This window comes from Cupressus sempervirens, chromosome 3 (assembly GCF_028749045.1).
Source record: "Cupressus sempervirens isolate cs-2001-9-10 chromosome 3, ASM2874904v1, whole genome shotgun sequence".
Taxonomy (NCBI): Eukaryota; Viridiplantae; Streptophyta; class Pinopsida; order Cupressales; family Cupressaceae; genus Cupressus; species Cupressus sempervirens.
The window spans coordinates 548,960,743-548,984,331 of NC_143120.1; the positions used below are offsets into that span (position 1 = coordinate 548,960,743).

The 23,589-nt window shown below is 34.1% G+C and overlaps 1 protein-coding gene across 3 annotated transcripts in view; it reads right to left on the minus strand.

Annotated features, from left to right (window-relative positions):
* Positions 1-23,589, minus strand: part of CPSF73-II (cleavage and polyadenylation specificity factor 73 kDa subunit-II) — a 231,700-nt gene that overhangs the window by 58,126 nt on the left and 149,985 nt on the right. For 2 of the 3 annotated variants that reach the window (XM_089820839.1, XM_089820840.1), the window contains exon 11: positions 4,867-4,971. The exons of the other annotated variant lie outside the window; for it this stretch is intronic. In XM_089820839.1, coding sequence (XP_089676965.1) covers positions 4,867-4,971 — 105 coding nt within the window. The remainder of the gene's footprint in view (positions 1-4,866; positions 4,972-23,589) is intronic. 3 annotated transcript variants of the gene reach the window in all.

Genomic DNA, 23,589 nt, shown 5'->3' on the forward strand with positions numbered 1-23,589 from the left:
AATAGTAATAATTGTTTTGCCCCAAGGTATAAATTGATTAAAAGTTCAAAACCTTAAAAAGGTACAATTTATTTCCAAATAATGACCCTTGACATTGAAAAGTCATGAGTGGGATATAAATATGATTCATTTTATTTGTAAAAAGGACATTTTTTGACAAGGGACATTCGACAAGAAGAAAAGCATTCATATTCATTTGTACGGAGGGATAAAGAACTTTAATATGGCTTTGTATTATAAATTCATTCATTATATTTTAATCATAAATAAATAGCATTTTGTTTATAGTTAAGGCATGGACAATTAAACTGCAGTTAATTTTTCCTTTATAATCATCTTTAAATTCCATAAACAATTTAAAAATTAGATAAGTGGACATGGTCATTTAGCATCTTAAATGTGACCATCATAGATATAGTGAAATATCAAATTGTTTCCCTATCTGCGTCCAATTTATCTCCCTACCAAAGGAGTTGAAGTTCAATCTGGACTGATCTAATATTGCGTATATATTTGATCTGGAGAATCTTGGTTATTAAATTGTTGACAGTATATGTGTATAGAATTTTATAAAGTTGTACATGAAAATCTTCATTGTAGTTGACTCTGTTGCTCAAATACGCAAAGGCACTGGTCTTATAAATCATTGAAATATTATTGGATTTATATTTGAAGTCAGAAAATCTATACTTCCTTCTTACGAGCATCAAATCCATTATTAACAAATATTATACAAAACGTTCATTCAGTTCAAACATTCAGCATTCAATCTCATTTTAATTGAGTTTGAGGACTTTGCCAACTGAAGAACTCACCAAAGCTTAAATTCGCTATAGAAAAGCCTTGAACCTAGTAGTTAGTGTTTGAGGTGAAGGTCTACCCGCCTAGGTGTAGCGGAGCCTAAAGTGCAGGGGAATTAATTGGCTAGAACTGATTATGGAATCCCGTTGGAGAATTGGCAAACTCCTGGATTTCCAATCTGTGGTTTTGGGAACCAACGCTATCTATGAAAATTGTTACTAGGGTTTGCATCACAAGATCCTTGAATGTCTTCTTCTCTTCTTGGCTCTTGAATGCACTTGTTTGCTTTCAAATGAGATCAAATTGTTCTGTTAAGACTTAAATACTCTCTGCAGCTGCCCTAACATTCTCGCATTAATGCATTTCATGTGTCCCCGCATATGCGTTTCCTTTGAACAGATAAAATATCCTTGAAGGAGCAAATATGATCAAAAGAGGCATTTGAGATATGGGTTGATAACAAGAAGAAATATTGTCCTTTTTCAAGGAATCGATATGATCAGCTGGTACCTAAGAAATCATCTCAAGTGACAGCAATTAAATGATTATGAGATAATAATCTGCACAGGGTAATTAATGAAAAGACACGATGACAGATTGGAGAATAAGCATAATAGAAAGATGCAATCTATAGGTGCAATTAGATAAGCATCTAGATTATGAAGAGCTGTAATTAGATAACTATTGAGGTTATGAAGAGGTGCAAAGTCAAATGGGAGAGCAACATTAAGCAAGAGACAGATGATAATCAGTCAGAGATTCATGAATGCAGCAACTAGAATTGTTAGTAAATGGGGTGATCAACATAGGGCATGAGACATGTCTATCCAATACAACTCCTCATCCAAGAATGGCAATATAAGAAGGCATTCCCATTGTTCATTCATGGATCAATCAGATACCTTTTATCTCTTATTTATTCAGTTTGGATCTGCTCATTTGAGCACTTGCCTGCTCTGGCAAATCTGTTGCACAAGCATACAGAGAGATCAAAAACAGCACCATCGTTGTAAACATACAAGTAAAGATCTGAAACAGAAATCCATCACTTAACATGATCACTTTACAAAGCATATCCAGATTTTTAGATCAGACACAGCAATATATCTTGCTGCAAGTCATACCCTATACAGTGCGTGTCTGTATCGCTATATAAGAAATAGCAAGTATATACTTATCTATAGTCATAATAGAAGCAAAAAATCCTCCATCACTATAAGGGATAGGAAATCATATTCCATAGCATAATTTATATTGATATATTAGAGAATGCTACTAGTTAAAATAGTAAATTTACATTGACATGTCAGAAGAAGCTAATATTATTTGATAAACACACACACATATATGTACAGTAGGTTGATTAAGAAAAGAAAGAGATACTGTGCATATTCTCCATTACATAGTTCAAGTGTAAAGATTATATAGAGTAAGTGAGAGAAGTTGAAGTAATTGTCACAATACTCCAAGATATCTAAAGAAATGAAATTACACATTTTATCCTTGGTAGAAAGCTTCTTCAACGCTGCTTTGTGTCACCACAGAGACCAAAATCAGTCCACAAAATAAGCTTTTGCTCCGCAACTTTAGAAAATATTTTGGTTTCACTTTGCCAATCTTATCCTTCAGATAAGGTGTCCATGCCAACTTGTATCCTTTTAGCAGCTTGAACTACACAGTGGGTTGAAAGATTTGCAAACAATGACTCCCCCTGAGTCAATGCGCTAGTTTAGTCCATTAGGAGGTTTTGTGCACCTTGCACAAACATTGTGTCAAGTTTCTTTTCACCATCTTGCCCATTTTTCTTTCTCCAAACGTTCTTGTTTTCTTTGATTTGTTCATTTACGGTATTCCGCTTCTTCCTCTTCCAAGTGCGTGGCTTTGCAGTATTACTTCTACATAACTTGTCTTTATGTCCCAAGTTATTGCGCTTGTAGCAGACAATATCGTAATCCAGACCAAGGTCATTTTTTCCTTACTTTAGATCTGCGACTTACAACGTTATGAACAAATCTATTGCATGCATAGCAGAAGCCATAGAATGAATGAGAACACAATATTATATCTTTCAGGTGCAGCCAATCTCCTATAACTGCTGCCATTTCTTCTTACTTTGGTTCTACAATCAAATGCTTTATGACCAAACTTACTGCAAGAATAACAGTAACCCGAAAGGATTGAGAATACCTGGAATAGTAGCTTTTTTTGGAAGGATATCCTGAAGCATTTCCTCAGATTATTGACATCTGTATGCTCATTATTCAATTTCTATCTCGTCTTTGATGTTCTTTAGAATTCTTGGCACAAGCTCCACTCTTCTTTATTTCTGGAGTGTCTTTAAAAGCATCTAATGTTGAGTTCTGGCTACTTTCAAGTTCAAGATCACCTTTATCCTTATGGGAATTTCAGCTATTGAGTATTTCATCACTAGTGTCCTTGAGTTTTAGGTCTTTATCAACCTGATCCTTAGCTCCAAGTATTTCCTTAGAGACTATCTATCCTGCAAGTTTGGAACATTCAGCTGATTTTTCATTCAGTTCAGTATTCAGGCAATCAGTTCTCTTAACTTAAGCTTTCAAATTGGTGATTATTTCTTCTCAACCTTAGAGTTATCTTCTTAGGTAGATAGCAATTTTTGGTTCCTTCCTCAGCTTGATCATTGAAAGGAGTAATTGTTTCGTCTAAATACTTGAGTTTGATTTTAAGCTCTCTGTTTTCTATGTTTGCTGCATTGAAATCATCTAGTGCAGATATGAGATCTCCTTCCATGTCAACCACACGATCTTCTTCATTGTGGTCTATCATGTCCTTATCATCTTCTTGAGGATTAGGTTGGACCCCATGTTTTCCACTCCAAGATCAACCATATCTGTTAGGCTTGTTCAAAGGAACCTTGCTCTAATACGACTTGTTGAACACACTGGAATACTAGAGGGGGTGGGTGAATCAGTAACTTAATAAAAAACGTTAAACTTTTCACTGCATGTTAGCTTGAAACCTTAGAAGATACTTTGTTTATGCTTTAGACAATTTCCTTCAAAACCCAAGTAGAGTTTGAGACTTGGATGCTCATCAGAGATTCACCTACCTCCTTGCAACATTCAATATCCAACTTATACAACAGCACACCTCAAGGCAATCATAGACTAAAGAATTTCATCATTAACTTCAGAAGATAAGGTACAACTACTACAACACATCCCGATCAAATCATGTCATGGTTGACATCTACAATAACATTTTGACTGCATTATACTTCCGAATTGCTTCACTGCCATTGGTCTATAGTTGACATCAATGGAGCTGACTCTATATCTACATTTGCACCAATCCATTTCTCTATATCTTTATCTGCACCAATCCATCTCTCTATATCTGTATCTGCACCAATGCATCTCTTTTCCATAAAATATATCATGAGTTAACATCAGTGACAACATATTGCAACATGTCTTTAACAAAAAATACTCCTTATACAAAACATCCCAGTTTACCCCAATTTGCATTGACCTAGAAGACAATACAACATGTAAAGATTTGAGAATCAAAAAGACATGGCAATGTGAATCTGATATGAATGTTAATAATGTAAAGGCTCCAGAATGAGGACTTCTTACCAAATATGCATTTTAAAAAACTGTTATGAAGTTTCAGTAAAGGATGAAAATGGCTGAAAAAGGATAAATCTTGATTTTCCTTTAATGTATCATGCTTCTTGGTTTCTATTTAAACATATTGCTTACACAAATTCTGGACAAAAACTCTTTCAGGTCTGGTTGTAAACAGAAACAAAGGATTTTTTTACAACCTTCAAAAAGAAAGAAAACAATGTCCCTCACAGATGTAGCATTATGGTTCGATTTTTAAGATAAATGCATTTTCCAAGTCAGAAAGTTATTGAGACTCAACGAAAAGCATTTATTGACAACAAATATTCCAGGAAAAAAGATATTTTGAGCAGTGACAAAATGGAACATTTGATTAACATAGATATGTTATAGAAGCTATAATAATAATAAAAGTTGGTTCCAATTCACCTAGAAAAGGGATTGGTAAGGGTCATACCATGTTTGAAGTCAAATGTATTGCGAGTCACGTATGTATCTTTAATCTTTTGGTTTGTCCAACTAATAAGTAATTTGTAATATATGTTAGCTTGTATCGTTAAACCTGTTATTGACAAACAGCCATTGTGTAAATGCTTGCAAGTCAAAAATAATGCAAAAATAATTACTACCAGAATGGTGGAAAATTTATTGCTACTAGGATGAGACAACAAAAGAATAAAATAATGTCAACTGACCTAAATCCTCAACTATGAAATAACTGTATTGTACCAAATGCAAAATTATTGACAGTGGGATGAAAATTGTTTCACCATGTCAGGAATAATTTCAGTTTCATCTTATTAAGTAGAAATAATAAAATTGAATACAGAGGAATGTAATATAAAATACAACTCAGAATAATTATCACATCAAGTATATGTATGAGACATACCAAGCCATGTTTATTGTACACAAATCCAAAACTTAATAGCTGTTATTTTCCTAAAATTGCTAAGTAATTTGAATTCTACACTAAAAGACTGAAAGTTAATTACTGGCATCTATAGTTTAAAATTTAAATACAATGGCTCAGGGAAACCAAGCAAACTTGAATTTGACTACAAATCAACAACTCCGAAAAAAATCACTAAAAAAGAGTAAAATTTTCAAACAATAATGTACACAATTGTTTTACATAATTCTAAAAAATAGACATAAAACTGAATTTACTGAAGCCATAAATAGTTTTTCATTCATTTATAGATCAAAAAAATGAATGATGCACATTGTACTTTTATACGATTATAAATTGCAAATCCATGCTATCATGTTTACAAGTTTTATTAATGGAAACCATGGGTAACAAATTTTAATTTTTTCTTTCTAAAAACAAAGTCTGAGCCTCAGCGTGATAGCCCCCACCCAGGCTAAGGAGCAGTGCCCCTTGTAGGGTTTTCCTACCCTGTCAAGTCTTGGCAAGGTTTTTGTTGAGTAACACACTGAGACATAACCAAAGCTCACAGGTAAGGTTTACTTATTTACCAAGGGATTTCAATTCACAAGTTTTTGTGAGTCGGCAAGTTTTCCTATGAGCCATTAAATTGTTTTAAACATTTCACTTAATCAAACTAAACCATGTTTCACTCATTTCCTTATTTAGAATACAAAAAATCATGATGTTATCTATTAAGATAGTTTGTATTGTGAGAAGGAAAAGTGCACTAACCTCTAGAATGGTTAAAGTCTCAAGGGATAAGTATCCCTTGCACCACCTTGCTTAACTAACACTTTGGTGAGCTAGGGGATCAAGACACTGAATGCGATAAAGAGTATTACAATACAAAATACAAGAAGATTGTTATAACTATATACTACTAACAAACAATAATATTTCGACTATGGGAAATGAAAATGCAAGCTACAAAGACCAAACACTAAAACCTGCGAGCACACTTCCCTGGACCCCAGCGCAAGTCTTGGACAACACTGAAGTGCATATTCGTCATGCACAGACAAAGTGTAAGAACCCCTACTAGTTCTAACTCTGACAAACATTGCTTTGCTTCACTTTTAGATGTTTGGCATTTTCTCAAACACTTTGCATGCAGCCTCTATCTCACTGTCTTTTATCTTCAGATTGTTTTTGCTTGCTTGGAATGGTTTCAAATGACGTTCAAATGCTTGCAAGCCCAAGTTGCTGATTCAGGTTCGGGGTTCGGGCGAGTGGGTGGGTTCGTGAGTGTGTATATATATATATATATATATATATATATGAAATTGCAAAACATAGATTAGTTCATCAAATAATAAAGTTTGAAAAATAATGATAAATGACAAGTGTTTAGCAGTTTATCAATGTTCATAGTATCAAATGCCCTTCAAGTGTCAAATGGGTCATCAAAAAATGAGGCATTAATGGTTTCATCCCCAGCTGCAAATATATCTAGATCCTCATCATTGGAACCCAAACCAGTTCCACTACTTCCAGATGCTGCTCTATCATCCTCCTCTTCTTCAACATGAGAGATTAGATGAGTGAAATATTTTTTATTAGGTTCGTTTAGGGTTACATAAAAAAATTTGAAAAATTAGAAAAAACTCTGTAAAGTTGTTTTATTTCACATTTTGGACCATACTAACCCGAGTTCACACCAACACGGACCCGAGCGAACCCATAGTCCGAAATAAGGACCCTACCCGAACCCATAGCGAACCCGGACATGAATCCGGACCCGAGCATACCAAGACCCGAATCTGGGCAGCAGGGGACAAATCTGGTAATGCAGTTGCAAACGATTGCCAAAATATCAAGGCAAAGAACTAGAATGCAAATACAATCCTTTTTACTTTGTGAATGCAAACATATGTTTTTAACATGTAAAATGTGCACCTACTGCCAATGGACATTTTCACAAACACTTGGCATGCATAGTATTGATTTATTATAAACGAAAAATAGCTACAAGAAAGGCATTTCATTAAACATTTATTGTGCAACCAAGTAACTCCTTCGTATCAAATGCCAAATGTGTGCATCATCAAGTATTAAACATAGTCTAAGGAACCTAGAGGACTGAATTGGAATTAATGTAGAAATTCTGCTGTAGAAAGATTGCAGCCCTCAGAGAATGGCATTTCGAGGGAGTCCATGCTGATTCTATTGATGAGATGGCACATTCAATACATACTATGCCTACCCTACTGAAATAGTAACATCCAATTTAATATCACTGGCAACAAACCATGGAGCTATCCCTCTATGTAATGACACAACATGTATAATGTACACAACTACAAATTAGAGTTGCGATCTACTCTTAATAATCAATCCACTGTCCTGACTACCAATTGCTTAAATAAATGCTAAAACCTTTGCAAATTAATATCTGCACCACACGTTGAAAAAACTTCTACAAAATCAAACCAAAAATTGTAACAATGGATGGCACTGAATGATGCCACCTCCTTGCACAATTTCACTGGATAGTTTCAACAACTCAGAGTGCAAAAACACTTAGAGAATTCTCTATTCTTCCAGCTCTCCACATCTGAAACCCTTGGCACAACTCTTCAACAAATTAATAAAAACCAAATGCAGAACAGAATTCCCTTTTATTTTCTCTCCAAGGCTTTTTTATAATGGTTCTCCATGAATCTTTGCTAGCAAGGCTCTTTAATGATTTTGATATCTTTTATGATAATGAGTTGACTTTAATATATAATTAACGAGGCACACTTTTAATCAATGGGTATTAATTACTCATTATCCTCAACATGGCCTCCATTTTATTATAAAGTCAATTTATAACTTTATAATATAACTCAAATAATTAAGTATCAATAAAGGCCATTAAAAAAATTAATATCTCATTAATATGACAAACCATTTGAACCAGCAAGTCAACCACTGCATCCTCTATCCATATGAATGCCTTACTAAAATTAGAAAGGGCCCTTCTCAATTAACCTTAGACTTATAAAAAATAGTAAGTATAGGAAACAGAGCCCAAATAAAGTCCAATCTGAGCCAAACGAAGACCAAGCTGAAACTGACTGAATTTTGGATAAGGCAAGAACCTCCATTAACCAAGTCTTTACCTCAGAAGACCACCTATCCACAATAATTAGCCTACGAGGGTCACAATAATAGGCTAATCCCTCAAACTCTGATGCTCATGAAAATGGGGACACTATAGTCCACCCTCGCTAAGATTGTTTGTCCTAAAGCAATCATGACTTCAAAGAAACTTCACTGCACAAAAAGTCCAAAGCAAAACTATGAAACATCCCGCATAACGATAGCACTACTAAAGCATAACATAAACACATATGCATAGAAATGCACAAATCAATTGTCCCATCCCTACTTCAAGGAATTGTACATCTGAAACCAAAAATGTACATGAGTATCATAAATGGAACTTCAAATAATCCACACAATGTACAAACTGCAATACTCCCCAGTGAACTCTGACTGGAATCCTGATGCATGCAGAGGACCCCATAGTAGATTAAAGAGTGTCCAACCAAATAAGCTTGGATCCAAATCCTATATTAACTAGGAAACTATATCAATTATTAATATATAGGGAATCCAATCATTTATAATACACTTAATATTAATAAGAGACAATGCAAGAGATACATTTAATTATTAATTTAATTTATTAATCAATTATCATTATTTTTATACATATAGATTTCTTATTGCCAAGTCTTGATCCGATATGATTTTGTTCTAAAGAGAGAGGAGGTTTGAATACAATCCAAGATGCTTAGAGACCGCTTGACAGATTCCCTCAAAATTTAAAAATCTAAGTTCTTAATCCTTTCATGGTACAATGCCTACAAAGCACTCAAGGTCATTGATCCTCACCCTATTTTGGGAACTATTTTTTTGGAATTTAGAGTGTCATTCCTTGAATTGCTTCAACGTTCTTCTTAATCACTAAGGCAATATGAAGATCTTAGCCATATTTATAAATTTGAATATATAATCATCACTTACATTATCATTTTCAACCTTTAGCATTACCTGTATATAACACTCTGTTTTGACTAAAATGATTCATTAATTTGTTTTCACCTTGCAAGATAGCAGGATCATAGCTCTGATACCATTTCTAATGTCCCTTGTAGGGACTTTTCTTAATTTAAGTTTCTCAATTAGGGTTTGTATTTGTAATGTCCATGATAGGATTAGTCATTTAGTTTACTAGATTTCAGTTCATATCCAACCTTATTACTAGTTCAACTCAAGACAAAAAGAGTTGATGTTATCCAAGTTGCCTAGATACCACTATCAAAGGATTCCCTCAAAGTTTGTAGGTCCAAGACCATATCATGAAGACTTACTGAACACTAACCCCTACCCTAACTTGGGACAAAGATCCATTGCTTAGATTTATACATGCCCCTCCTTGGTAACATTTCTACCTTTTCTACTTAAGCCAAATAGTAAAAGAGATCTTGTATATTATAATTGCTATAATTCTTATACATATTAAATATATTAGAATATACAAACGCCTATGGTCTTGATAGAATGTGAATATAATATTTTGTTATTAGCATTGATTCATACATACTTTCCATAGTTGCAATCTTATTCCATCTTCTCTTCCTTTTGAAGAGTATTCATTATATTTCTTAATTAATTCTTCTATTTCCTAGTTCTTTTAATACTAAAATATAACCTAGAATTACTAAAGCTTTGGCATATATTTAATTCAATACATAAATGAAATGGGAACTAAATCTCGTATATTTTATCTTACTAAGAGGACATACCTTTATTTCTTTTACTTTCCTTTTATACTATTCCCTCCCTTGATTTCCTCCTAAATTTCCTCCTTTATTTTATCCCATCTGTTCTCCTTGATTTTCTCCTATATTATTTTCTCCCAAGTTTCCCATATTATTTATGAGTGTTTCTTCATTTTTGGCCCGTGATATAATGACTTTGCACATTCTATACACACACACACACACACACACACACACACACACACACACACACACACACATATATACATATACATATACACACATGATTGGTCAGGTCATTCAGATTATAGTATTAGTATTAACTATAATTCTTCATTGGTGATATTTGTAGATTATAACTTTCCCCTTATTTACAATGTAGGAGACTTTAATATTAATTAAGAAAATAAATTATTATTAAAATAGGCAATGTAATCATTTTTTAATACACTTAATATTAATAGGTGACAATGTGAGGGACACATTCAATTATAAATTTAATATTAATTAATTATCATTATTTTGATATTATACATTATTTATTTATTTATTTAATTAGTCTAATAATACATTATATCATTATTTCTAACAATTATATTGATTGTATAACTATTAATATTGATGACACCTATTTAAAATGACATTTGCATCAATTATACATACACATTAGAAAACTATATATTTGTACATACATTAATTATGGCTCGTGATAGTTTGCCCCTCCTAAATTTGCTTGTCCTCAAGCAATAATAAATTTTCTATGTATGACTTAATAATTGAACTTTAAAACAATATTTCTAGATAGAGAATACACTTGAAGACATGTGCAAGAATATTTGAAGACGCAAAGTATGCACAAAGCATACACATTAATGCACATTGATGCAGGAAGACACGAAGCATACACGTTGATACACACATCCCCTTTGAGTTCAATTAATTTCAATTCCTCAATCCTATTTTTCATATTGACTAATCAAATTTTAAATGCTATCTATATTTGTTGTTGCCAAGTTTTGATCCCATATGTTCTATGCTAAGGAGAGAGGAGGTTTGAATACAATCCAAGGCGCTTAGAGACCACTTGATAGATTCCCTCAAATTTTACAAATCCAAGCTCTTAATCCTTTCAAGGTACGATGCCAGCAAAGCACTGGAGGTCACTAATCCTCACCCTATTTTGGAAAAATATCCTTTTGGGATTTGGATTGTCATTCCTTGAATTGCTTCAACCTTCTTCTTAATTACTAAGGCAATATGAAGAGCTTAGCCATACTTATAATTTTGAATATATTATCATTTTTTAGGCTACAACATTACCTGTATATACAAGTGTGCTTTGACTAAAATGATTCATTAATTTGTTTTTACCTAGTGAGATGGCATGATCATAGCTATGATACCATTTCTAATGTCCCTTGTCGGGACTTCTTAATTAACTTAAATTTTTCAATTAGGGTTTGTATATGTAATGTCCATGACAGGATTAGTCATTTAATTTACTAAATTTCAGTTCACAGCCAACCTTATTACTAATTCAGCTCAAGAAAAAAGGAGTTGATGTTATCCAAGTTGCCTAGATACCACTATCAATGAATTCCCTTAAAGTTTACATGTCCAAGTCCATATCACGAAGGCTTACAGACCAATGGCCCCTACCCTATCTTGGGACAAAGATCCATTTCTTGGATTTATACAAGCCTCTCCTTGGTAACATTACTACCTTCTCTACTTAAGCCATACAATAAAAGAGATATTGTATATTATAACTGATATAATTCTTATATATATTAAATATACTAGAACATATAAAGACCTCTAGTCTTGTTAGAATGCAAATATAATATTTTGTAATTTACATTATTTCATAAATACTTTCCATAATTGTAGTCTTATTCCATCTTCTCTTCCTTTTGAAGAGTATCCATTATATTCCTTAATTATTTCTTCTATTTCCTGATTCTTTTAATACTAATATATGATCTAGAATTACTAATTATTTAATTCAATATATAGATGAAACGGAACTAAATCACATATATTTCATCTTACTAAGAGAAAAAACTTTTTTTTTTACTTTCCTTTTATACTTTTTCCTCCCCTAATTTCCTCCTATATTTTCTCTTATCTTTTCTCCTTTATTTTCTCTCAAGTTTCCCATATTATTTATTGATGATTCTTCCTTTTTGCTGTGTGATATAATGTCTTTGTCCACTCTATACACACACACACACACACACACATGACCAGTCACATCATTTGGATTATGGTATTAGTATTAATTATTCTTCTTCATTAGTGGTATTTGTAAATCATAACTTGCCCCTTATTTGCAATATTAATAGACGATATAAGAAACACATTCAATTATTAATTTAATATTAATTAATTATCATTATTTTGATATGTATACATTATTGATTTATTCATTTAATTAGTCTAATAATACATTATATTTTCATTTCTAACAATTATATTAGTTGTATATTGATTAATAAGATGACGTTTGTATCAATTATGCATACAAATTAGAAAATAATCTATTTGGACATACATTGATTATGGCTCATGGCATAATTTGATCACTCCCTACAAAAATTGGTGTTTGGTTTGTTGTCCTGCATCTTGTCAATACAAAATGTAGGTAACAATATGAAACTTTTTCAAAAGAGTTTTTGCATTTCTATGAGATAATTCACTATTTGATTAGCTAAGAATGATCAGCCGATCGTTCCCAATTCATATAATGAATCCTTTTACTAAAGCCTATCATCAAGTCTTTTTCGTTCTTTCAGTTTGTTAGCCTATACTTCATTTTTTAGGCCTTCAAAGTCCCTTTTTGTGCTTTTGAGTGTTTGTTTAGATCGTTTTAATCTTTTGGTTTCATTCAATCTCTTGCTTTCGGTTTTCCCTTCAATTCGACATTTCTTGGGGCTTAATCAGAGTAATCAGTTAAAAGATATCAAGGTTTTAGTGTCTAAGAAGTGGGTTCTCCAAGTTCAATCACATATTTAAAATATTGATGCTATATTCTAGTGTTCTTTTTGAAAAATATAACCTAAAATTACTTTATGTTATGTTTTAAAGTTACTTTGTCACTTTTGATTTATCACTTAAGTGATTTCGGTGACGATAGTGCACTTTATGTTATAATTTGATGTTGAGTTTTCAAATTTTTGAGCTAGGAATATAGAGATAAAGAAAACTTAAACACACAAATCTTTTCATTCTGGGAAAAACCCTCCTCTCCAAGGGAAACAACCAAGCCCCCACAAAAACGCTCTTTATTTGATATAGAATAATCACAATACAAAGCTCTAAAATTGAGTCCTCTTCTCGGATAGAAGAAACAAACCAAAATATTATGATAGAGACTTCAATCGGTGCTAACAAGTTCTATCACTAGAATGACTGAAAATATTGAAGAATAATAACGCTTAAAACACTATAAAAGAGCAGCTTCTGATGCCAAGATTGAATCAAAATCTATTGTCAAAACTGCAGCAATATATTACACCCAATGCAAGAGACTAAACCCGTAATAAAATTGACAAGAAAATATGTCTGAATCTCAATCAAAATGTCTCCTTATACTAGAGAACTCCATGCTCACAATGCTGACAATACTTTAATAGAAGACCAAAGAAAAAATGAGAGGAAACTCCAACTCACGTGTAGAACAGATAGTTGATACAGCACAAGAAAAGTCTTCAACTCTTGAGTAGTCCATTGAAGAGCCATCCATAATAAATATGAATACCAAAAATAATAAAGAGTTGTCGAAGGAAGAGAAGACGATAGAAGGAAAACTATCGCATCTTGAAATGAAGAGTCCACAAAAACGCTTGACCTTCAACTTTGTCACACAAACTATAGAACCGAACATGCACTTGCTAAAGTGTTATATGACATTGCCGGAAAAAGACAAAAACGATGAGCACACACACATGCACAAGATGAAGATGATCTTTCAAACTGGAGTAAAATAGAGAACTTAAACAATTGCTTGACCTTGCTCGAATAAATATGAGATAAGAGAAAGAGACATAAAAGATATTAGAGCAAGCAACCACACAGGTCTACAGAGACGAGCTTGAAGTAGGTATGTAGAAGATCTATCTAGAAGCTATAAAACTTCAACCGATTTGCTTTTTTATATTTCACTTCAGAGACTTTATGCACTATATAGTCTAATTTGATGTTGAGATTTACTTTAATGTTTTATTTTAAAACACTTAAGTGAAATGGTACTTTCTAAATATATTTACACATAATATGTAAACAATATAGTGTAAATATTATAATATTTTCCTCTTACATGCAAATGTAAGTGACCAAAACATGCAAATGCATCTCTAGAGTGTGGACACCCATATGCATGAAAAGTAAAAGCACATTTTAAAACATGCAAATGCATCTAGAGAGTGTGTTTTTGCACTAGAGACCAAATGCATGACATGTCTTTGCCCTTCTAGAATGCAATTTTTCTCTTTGCATCAAAAGTTGGACTTAGGAAAGCTTTTTTGCTCTTTATGATTGTGGTAATACATAGACTCGAAGCTTTGATTGTAGCTTGTGTTACCGTCTCAAATGCACAAAAATAGTTAGAATTTCCCTATTTGTGGAAGTCTTTGAGCCCCAATAGTAGAAGTTTTTCTTATAAAATGGACTAAAACATGACTTAGAGCCAAACTGGTACACTTTCAATCAGCCTTTGAGTTGGTGTTGGTCTATCGATATCACCCATTTCCTACAATAATATGAAGGGGGGTAAAATTTCCAGCTATTAGATAAAAGTGTAGTTTAGAGATTTAATCTTGCCCATTACTCGCTTCGAAGGTAAGTGGATTCTCTCCTAAAAGATAAGAGGAAAGAATATTGGTAACATTCCTTACGAAATCCCTCAACTTCTTGCTTACCTTGAGTTGATCCAAGGAATGGTGCAAACGAGGAGCCTTCCTTTAAGGTAGGAGAGACTTTTTCTCACACGTTGTCACTGGTCATCCTATTATGCAACTAAATTTGCACAAACTTTCGATTGCAAAATATCCACCCAACATGGTTTAGCAAACTTTCAACACAAGTTTTGTCTTTCACAAGAGTCTCATTCAAAGGACTTATGATTTTCTGCAGAGAAATCAATAAAGTCATTTTCAAACAAGTATTATCTAAGGATTTGAAATGAGTAGGAAAAAAATCTACATCAAATCAATCAGAATTATCTCTAGAGTCACGTTTCATCAACTTTATTTACAAGAATTTTGAATCAAACCATGGCACAACAGGACCAGAGCCAAATATGATGACATATATATAATGGATTGCATATGGAAGGAGGTATCAAGTACCAAAGTATGACTTTTCATCTTGCATTAATATTCAAATATATCAAGTTCAAGCAGACCAAGATAAGATGTTTTGGTCCTCGCAGCACTCCTAAAGCACAACCTTAGTTGCTCTTGTATGGAATAACAAAATGCGCCATGAGGTCAATTTATCCCATGCCATTTTTTATTGCTATAACATAACCCTTGATTTCACAAGGAGTCTTTATTTGGATGGATTACTCATTATATTGACTATAGCAAGAAAGAGATTCAAGGCACTGAGGCCTTGCAAGTTTAGTGCACCATTGTTGACGAATGCAATCTATTGTCCATAATTTTGCATTTACAAAATTAAGACAACACTACAGATTTTGTTTTTGATAGCTTTGCTCTCTAAGACGGGTGTTTTGAGATTAATTCTCGAAGGAAATGAGTTATACCTTGCTTCAGCCTTAGTTTTTATCCATTTTGGTGTCAATTTCAAGATTTTCATCAAAGTTTTTCTCGATTATTTTGACAATTTCGGGTTTTATGCAATTAAAACAACTCTCAATATCCTTATTTATTCTAAAACATGTAAACAGTAAATGCAACAACCATAGAAAGATAACCATAGACAATAACACCAGATTTGTTAACTAGTGAAACCCTTGATCAAAGCGAAAACTCGATGGAGATGGTTCCCACAAGATGATGTACTAATATACAAGTTCCTTGTGAAAGGATGGACCCTGTTAGGAGTCAGTAAAAAAATTCAATACATATGAGTCCCTGTTAGGAGACTTTGTGTAATGTCCCCTTTTTCGGACATTAGAAATATTGAAGTCTTATATAGTTAAAATTGACTAGGAGAACGTAGACTCAAATTATTAAAAGGTCAATTTGATGTTATAAAGAGGGCAAAAGGTCAAGGAGGAATAAGACGAAATGCCAAAGGGAACTTGAAGAGTCACAAGGGAATAAGACGAAACCCAAAGGGGAGTCGAAGAGTCTTAGTTTGTGTATCAAAAAGGGAAAAAAGCTCATTCTTGGGCATGCTTGGGTTTATTATTCATATTTCAGTTCTCTCTTTGGAGAGTAATCAGAAAGCTTCAGCTTTCAGCTAGTATGAGGACGTAGCCCCTGATGTCAGCAGACAATGGGCGCAAACCCATTGTCCTCGAAGACATCACATCAGGTGTCTCGCATGTGCTTATAGGTTCTTTTCTTAAGTTTTCAAATTGACTATGAAGCTGTATTTAGGATTGGATTTTGGAAGCCGGTTATTGTATTGCTGTTGTATAATGCAATAACGTTATTTTAAGGAGTTTTATGAGAGTTTACTAGTTTTATGCTATTGGTTTGTAATGCATTTTATATGCTTGAATTCTTGAATATTATTTTGACAAGAACAGATTATTATCTTGTGGAGAATCTTCTAGTTTTATTATTGTATTGTATTATATCTGCCTATGTTCAAGTTTTTTGAATACTATATTCAAGAAGAAGTTGGATAAATATCTATTGGAATTTCTACGGGTTTTGATTGTGTTCGTAATACATTGGCAATGTTCAATCCTAAATATACCATTGAAAAGGAATTGAGTAAATATCCAGTTTGGGATATTTCACTGGTATTAGAGCTAAAGGTCTTGCCAGCCTGTGAGGTTTAATAACAGTGGAATTTATAACAGCCTAGTTAGATTTCTAGAAAGGGTTACATTGAATTTCTTTTCGGAAGAGATAAAACTTTATCTTTAGAATATATTATCCTCATTTGATGTGGAGACTAGGACAACTTCTTCTTTGGTTACATCACGATTAATACAGGCAAAAGAGAATATAAAAGAAGCTGCAGATCTTTATAGACATGCAGTTTGGGTGCTTCTTCTGATTTCAACTTCAGTAAAATATCAGTCTTCTTATTTAAATGTTTGGGCCACCATTATGTCTGCTTGTGTAACTGAGCTACAACATGGCTTAAAAGTGTGGGATCAAGCATCCGATGCAAATATTCACATACATATACTATCACATCCTCAAGGGAAGAGCTACTTTGCTTCATTAACAGAGATTTTCAAAGTCTTAGAGATTTTTAGGGCCTCAACTAAACTTTTTTCCTAGATATGGGTTGGAAAAAAAGCAATTGAGCAGGGTTTTCATAGAGATGATAGCACAAACCTAATTAGCTCAACCACTTGGAAAGTTGTAGAGGAAATAGGGAAATAAAGGGAGTCATCTGTAGCAGTAGATGGGAACTATTTGGCAGGTAGGAGAATGATCATTTCATAGTCAAGAACAAGGTTAAACTCAGTGTGAGTCTAGGTCTCCATTATCATGGGATTCTTGGCATATGTGGCTCCTCCTAGCAATTTTCAACAATAGGGATTAAAGTAAGGAGATTGGAAGCAGCAGTTGGCATCGTATCATCGTTCCACCATAGACACACTGTACGGGGTTCCTTCATAAATGAGATAACAGGCCGTAGACAGTATAAGTAGACTACAGCTAACGTAGGGCATAGAAGATGGGTATCTGACTTTGGACGTGGAACCAGAACACGCAGTACAACCGGACACTATAGTCACATAGAAATGTGAGTAGCTTCAAAACGGGGGACCATTGGACAAAATACCGCAAATGAGTAGTCCAAAATATTAGCAGCTACAGTATCCATTGGTATCAACAAGACAGAAATTGTATTACGACAATGAGTTATATTATTCTTCAGGATAGTCTAGTCAAGAATTTTATCAAGACCCAAAATTCTAATTGGGAGTTTCTGACTGAGCTCGGTATCATGAATCTTGATACATTTCTTACAAAGAATATACACACAGATGAACTGAATAAAGGTGATTTTAATCAGGGACTAAATAGTTAAGGAGTGTCATTTTTGTTTGTTGTGAATATAATATGTGCAAAGGGACAGCAAAGGTTACAAAGATCCTTAAGTAACGTGGCATCCTATTAGTTACGAAATTGTAGTGAGAGTCAGGAATCTAATCGATTTTTTGGAGCCACATCTCTCCACACATTGCAATTACCTTGGGAAGCTTTGAACAGTAACTAGAGGGGTGTCAGAAGTTAATTGTCGGTCTGAGTGTGTTGTTGAACTTGGAAGGAATTGAGCTCCATTCTAAGAGTTAACGGAAGGAAGACCCATGAATGGCTTTGCCGTCATGCATCGCATCAGAAAATACTTCTGAAGATGATGTGACTGGTGCAAAAGAAGATTTATTGGATTATGAAGACGATGTAATTGACTAAGAAGAGGATGATTACTCAGATCGTGAAGACTTTACAATTGGTATAGAAGAAGTTGGTCAGTTGGTATAGAAGGAAGACCCGTGAATGGCTTTGCCATCTGCGGGGTAGAGTTTGGGTTCGTGAGCCTCTTGGTTTGATTGATTGTCGTAATTAGTAGAGCGTTGGTTTGGGTTTGAAGCGGTGAGATTGGCATAGAACCGACCTGTGAGGTAACAGCCACAACTTGTGTTGCAGTTCTGAATTTAATGTGTTACTCAAATGGTAAAGTGTATGCGTTACTCAAAAGGAAAAAGGGAGCAGCAAAATTATTGGAGAGAATAAATATTATTGACGGGAGCAGTTATGCAATTGAAAGCTATTTTAATCGCTCATCATTGAAAGGCTATGACAAAATATTTGACAGATAGTCTGTATAATACAGAGGGATAATTAAGATCAGATATTTCTTCCAGTTTGGGAAATTGTCAGCAATAATATTTCCAGTGTTCTTCACCAATAAAAGGCGGGACCAAATAATTCCTTCAGGTTGCCAAATGTTCTTGTGCCTTCAATACTTCATGGCTTGACATCGTTGATCTCCATTTTGGGACCAAATTATTAGCGGAGGTTGTAAAAATACTGTTATTGCCAAGAACAACGTTAGTGGTCACGCAATTGATAATGGAAGTCATAATCAATAATACAGACAATGACGAATTTTAGAGAAGCCTTTGTCGTGAATATGATTCCAATGAAATTTTATTGAGCTATGTTGAGGTTTTATCTCAGCTAGACTAGTTTATTTTGAAGTACTCTAAGGCTCAAGAGTGTCTTTGTATCGCATCAGAAAATACTTCTGAAGATGATGCGACTGGTGCAGAAGAAGATAATTTATTGGATTATGAAGATGATGTAATTGACTAAGAAGAGGATAATTACTCAGATCGTGAAGACTTTACAGTTGGTATAGAAGAAGTTGGTCACTTGGATTTTGAAGATTGACAGTAGTTAGCAAAGTTTGAGCAGTGAAGTTGATAATCAGCTTGCAAATTGTATGAGCTGAGCAGGGCTATTCAACTGATTATCAAAAAGAAGACTAACAACAAAACAAGTGAAACTTTTTCAAAAACCAGATATAGTGAAAATGCGAAACTATGAAGCAAAACTAGAAAAGAGAGCAGTTTCCTTAAAATTGGAGAATATTTGGGAAAAGAATGAAGATGCTTCATCAATCATGTCAAGTGTTCAGCAAATCGAAAATCAGAAATGGTATCTCAAAACAAAGGTACTTGTTATGTATGATGAGTACAAAAAACTCCCTCCAAAGATTCAAAAATAATAAGCCTTTAGTGATTTCATGGATTTCCATCCAAAAACTCCAAAAAAAGACCGATTTGGCCAAAAAGAAGTATTTTGAATTAGCTCAGGATCTCCTTGCAAAAGACCAGTGCAAAACTATGTATGAAGAATTTACAGCAGATCAAAATCATCTAACAGAAGATCTTGAAAAAGAAGAGCAGTCAACCCCCATTGATTTGCAGCCTTCTGGTAATCATGCAGAAGAGGTGACACAGAGTACAAGTTTCTACATTGGTGATTTGGAGATTAGCTTTGTCAAGTAGGTGGATAAGGTCGGTTGCACACGAGGTAATAGTAGGTTGGGATTTTTGTGTGATGAACCATATATTTCCTATGCCCATGATAGGAATTCAGAGGAACAATCCAAGATGACACTACAAGACAATGAGCTATATCAACATGATAATGAAATGCATGCATTTAGAAACCAGCTGAAGGATAACGAAGAAATGGTTGTGGCATCTTTGGTACGTTATGACAGCACTCACAAGATGGTTGAGGATCTCTACAGGAAGCTTCATTCAAATTTGAAAGTGATCAAAACAGCTCTTGAAACTATGAAATCAGAATATCTATTTTTGCTTTCCGATAGGGATAACATTCTTAAGGTTGCTGAAACACATGTTTATCAGCTGAATAAAGACAGGAATGAGATTGATGCTCGGATTTCCCTTAAAAAAGCAGAAAATCAGATTACGATCACGAATCACTCTCAAGAACAAGAGGATAAAGAGAGGCAAAAAATTTTCCTGGAGGTAATTGATGAACTTGATAGCATTCAACAAACGTATGCTTTGGATAGTTGCCTCAAGCGATCAAGTTCCAAAACTTCAAAACACATTCAGCTTATAGACAACCCTTTGTTTGAGGTAGATGCTGTTTGGATTTCCAGTAACCCACTTTTTAAGGTAGAAGAGAGAGTTCCTCTTGGATTCCAAGAAGAGGATGATCTTAAGAGATTCAGATCAAGCTACAGTTCTTAACAACAAAACCTAGTCACAGGATGGGAGTGGTGATTTGACTACGATTGTGCATCATTGGATCAATCCACCTAGGGATCTTGATTTCACACCATACAAGAGTTGGTTGGATTACATACATCAGCCTTTGGATAGTTTTTGGTGTAGTATTGAGGAGAGTTATGCGTTGATCATAGGGAATGCTCTTTCAACTTCATTCTTATTCATAGTACCTATGTACTTAGAGGTTCTCCAAATTGAAGATGATAGTATGGTATTTGTTGCACCCAGGGTGTTATCTTCAATTTTTGAGTGTCTTGTTTATTACGTCATCTATTTAGGTTGAGTTGTCACCGTCTATTGGGTTATGCATAGTTCATGGATGCATTTCTACCTTATCATATCAGTTGGTTATGACAATAGGGTTTGAGATCTAGGTGTTGATAGGATAGATCCAAGATAAGCAAAGTTGTACAGTTTACAGGTGCAGTGATATTTCATAGTTTTATATGGGACCCATGGATCAGGTTGATGGATGGGTTGCAGAGTGACACCTTGCTTCGCAGTGTGTCTGGATCTGCTTTCAGTATGGGCTACAAGTCTACTTGTCGATATGTATGGGATCCTGATACTAATTGCTTGAGGACAAGCAATTTTAAGGAGGGGAGATTTGTAATGTCCCCTTTTTGGGACATTAGAAATATTGAAGTCTTATTATATATAATGATAAATTGACTAGGAAAGCGTAGACTCAAATTATTAAAAGGTCAATTTAATGTTATAAAGAGGGCAAAAGGTCAAGGAGGAATAAGACGAAATGCCAGAGGGAAGTTGAAGAGTCACAAGAGAATAAGACGAAAGCCAGAGGGGAGTTGAAGAGTCTTACTTTGTGTATTAAAAAGAGAAAGAGGCTCATTCTTGGGCAAGATTGGATTTATTATTCGGATTTCAGTTCTCTTGGGAGAGTAATTGGAAAGCTTCAACTTTCAGCTGGTATGAGGATGTAGCCCCTCATGTCGGCAGACAGTGGATGCAAACCCATTGTCATAGAGACATCACATCAAGTGTCTCGCATGTGCTTACAGGTTCTTTTCTTAAATTTTCCAATCTGACTTTGAAGTTGTATTTAGGATTGGATTTTGGAAGCCGGTTATTGTATTGTTGTTGTATAATGCAATAACATTATTTTAAGAAGTTTTATGAGAGTGTACTGGTTTTATGCTGTTGGTTTGTACCGCATTTTATATGCTTGAATTCCTGAATATTATTTTGACAAGAACGATTATTATCTTGTGGAGAATCTTCTGATTTTATTATTGTATCGTATTATATCTGCCTATGTTTGAGTTTTTTTAATACTATATTCAAGAAGAAGCTGGATAAATATCTGTTGGAATTTCTACGGGTTTCGATTGTGTTCGTAATATATCAACAATGTTCAGTCCCAAATATACTGTTGAAAAGGAAATTGAGTAAATATTTGGTTTGGGAACCCTGTTAGAAGTTGTGACAACCCTGTTGGGAGTTGAAAGGAAGACAAAGGGAACCACTATCCAAACAACTTCAGTATTGTACATCAACAACTTCTCTTGCCAAATACAATTCCTTGTAAGCTCACTGTGCCTCATTTGTACCAATCACTTCTCTGATCCAAAAGATATTTGCATGTAAGCTAGTGCAATACACAATATCGTATTATCCACATTGGATCTCACTCTTAAGTTCGCATATCATAAAAATGATCTCACTGATGATTACAACCAAAGAAAACATGTTTCCTTTATACCAAGTCCTAAACAAAATTATTGAGTCAGCCTTGAGGCTCTCCCAATTTACAATAATAATATAGGACCAACTTAAGATATTATATTACACCTTACACTACAACATTACATCTTTTCACAATTACAAGTAATTTGTTGGCTCACAGTCTTCATAACTTCTCACTCGCTAATCATCTAAATATGCGTGTTAATCAAAGCATATTTAGCATGTCTTCAACCTCTATCTCACCTCGCTCAACCAGATTCCATCTCTGTTAGGAGATGCAATCCAAACATTAGTACCCACTTTCCAAAAACACTGTCTAAAGGCTACCTGCACTAAATCCATCATAACTCTGTTCAGTCTTCATATTTTTGTACATGCTCCTAACTGTAGCATCTAGACATATTCTAGAACATAATCCCACCTGATCTTCAATCCTGAAACTGCACGAAGCCAAACTCTGTCTGCTGCTCTACCAGTTTTCGTAGAATGACATCAATGACCAACTGTGTCATGAATACAACACACAAGCTCTAAATCATGTCTCCAACACTATAGGATACTCCCCCATAGGAATATCATCAGCATTCATGCTAACAGGAGGTGGCTGTGAAGAATATTGTGTAGGTTGTGACTGGCAATGCAGTTGAATATGCAGTAGTTGATAGACATCTTAAGGTAGGGCACCGAACATTATTTTGAAACATTTGCGACACCCATTGAATTTACCTTTTCCTTGGAGATATTGGCAAACATTGATGGGTCAAAAATGTGGTGAAAGATGCAAAGAATATTAAGAACTACATATACAACCACAGATGGTTTATAAATCTA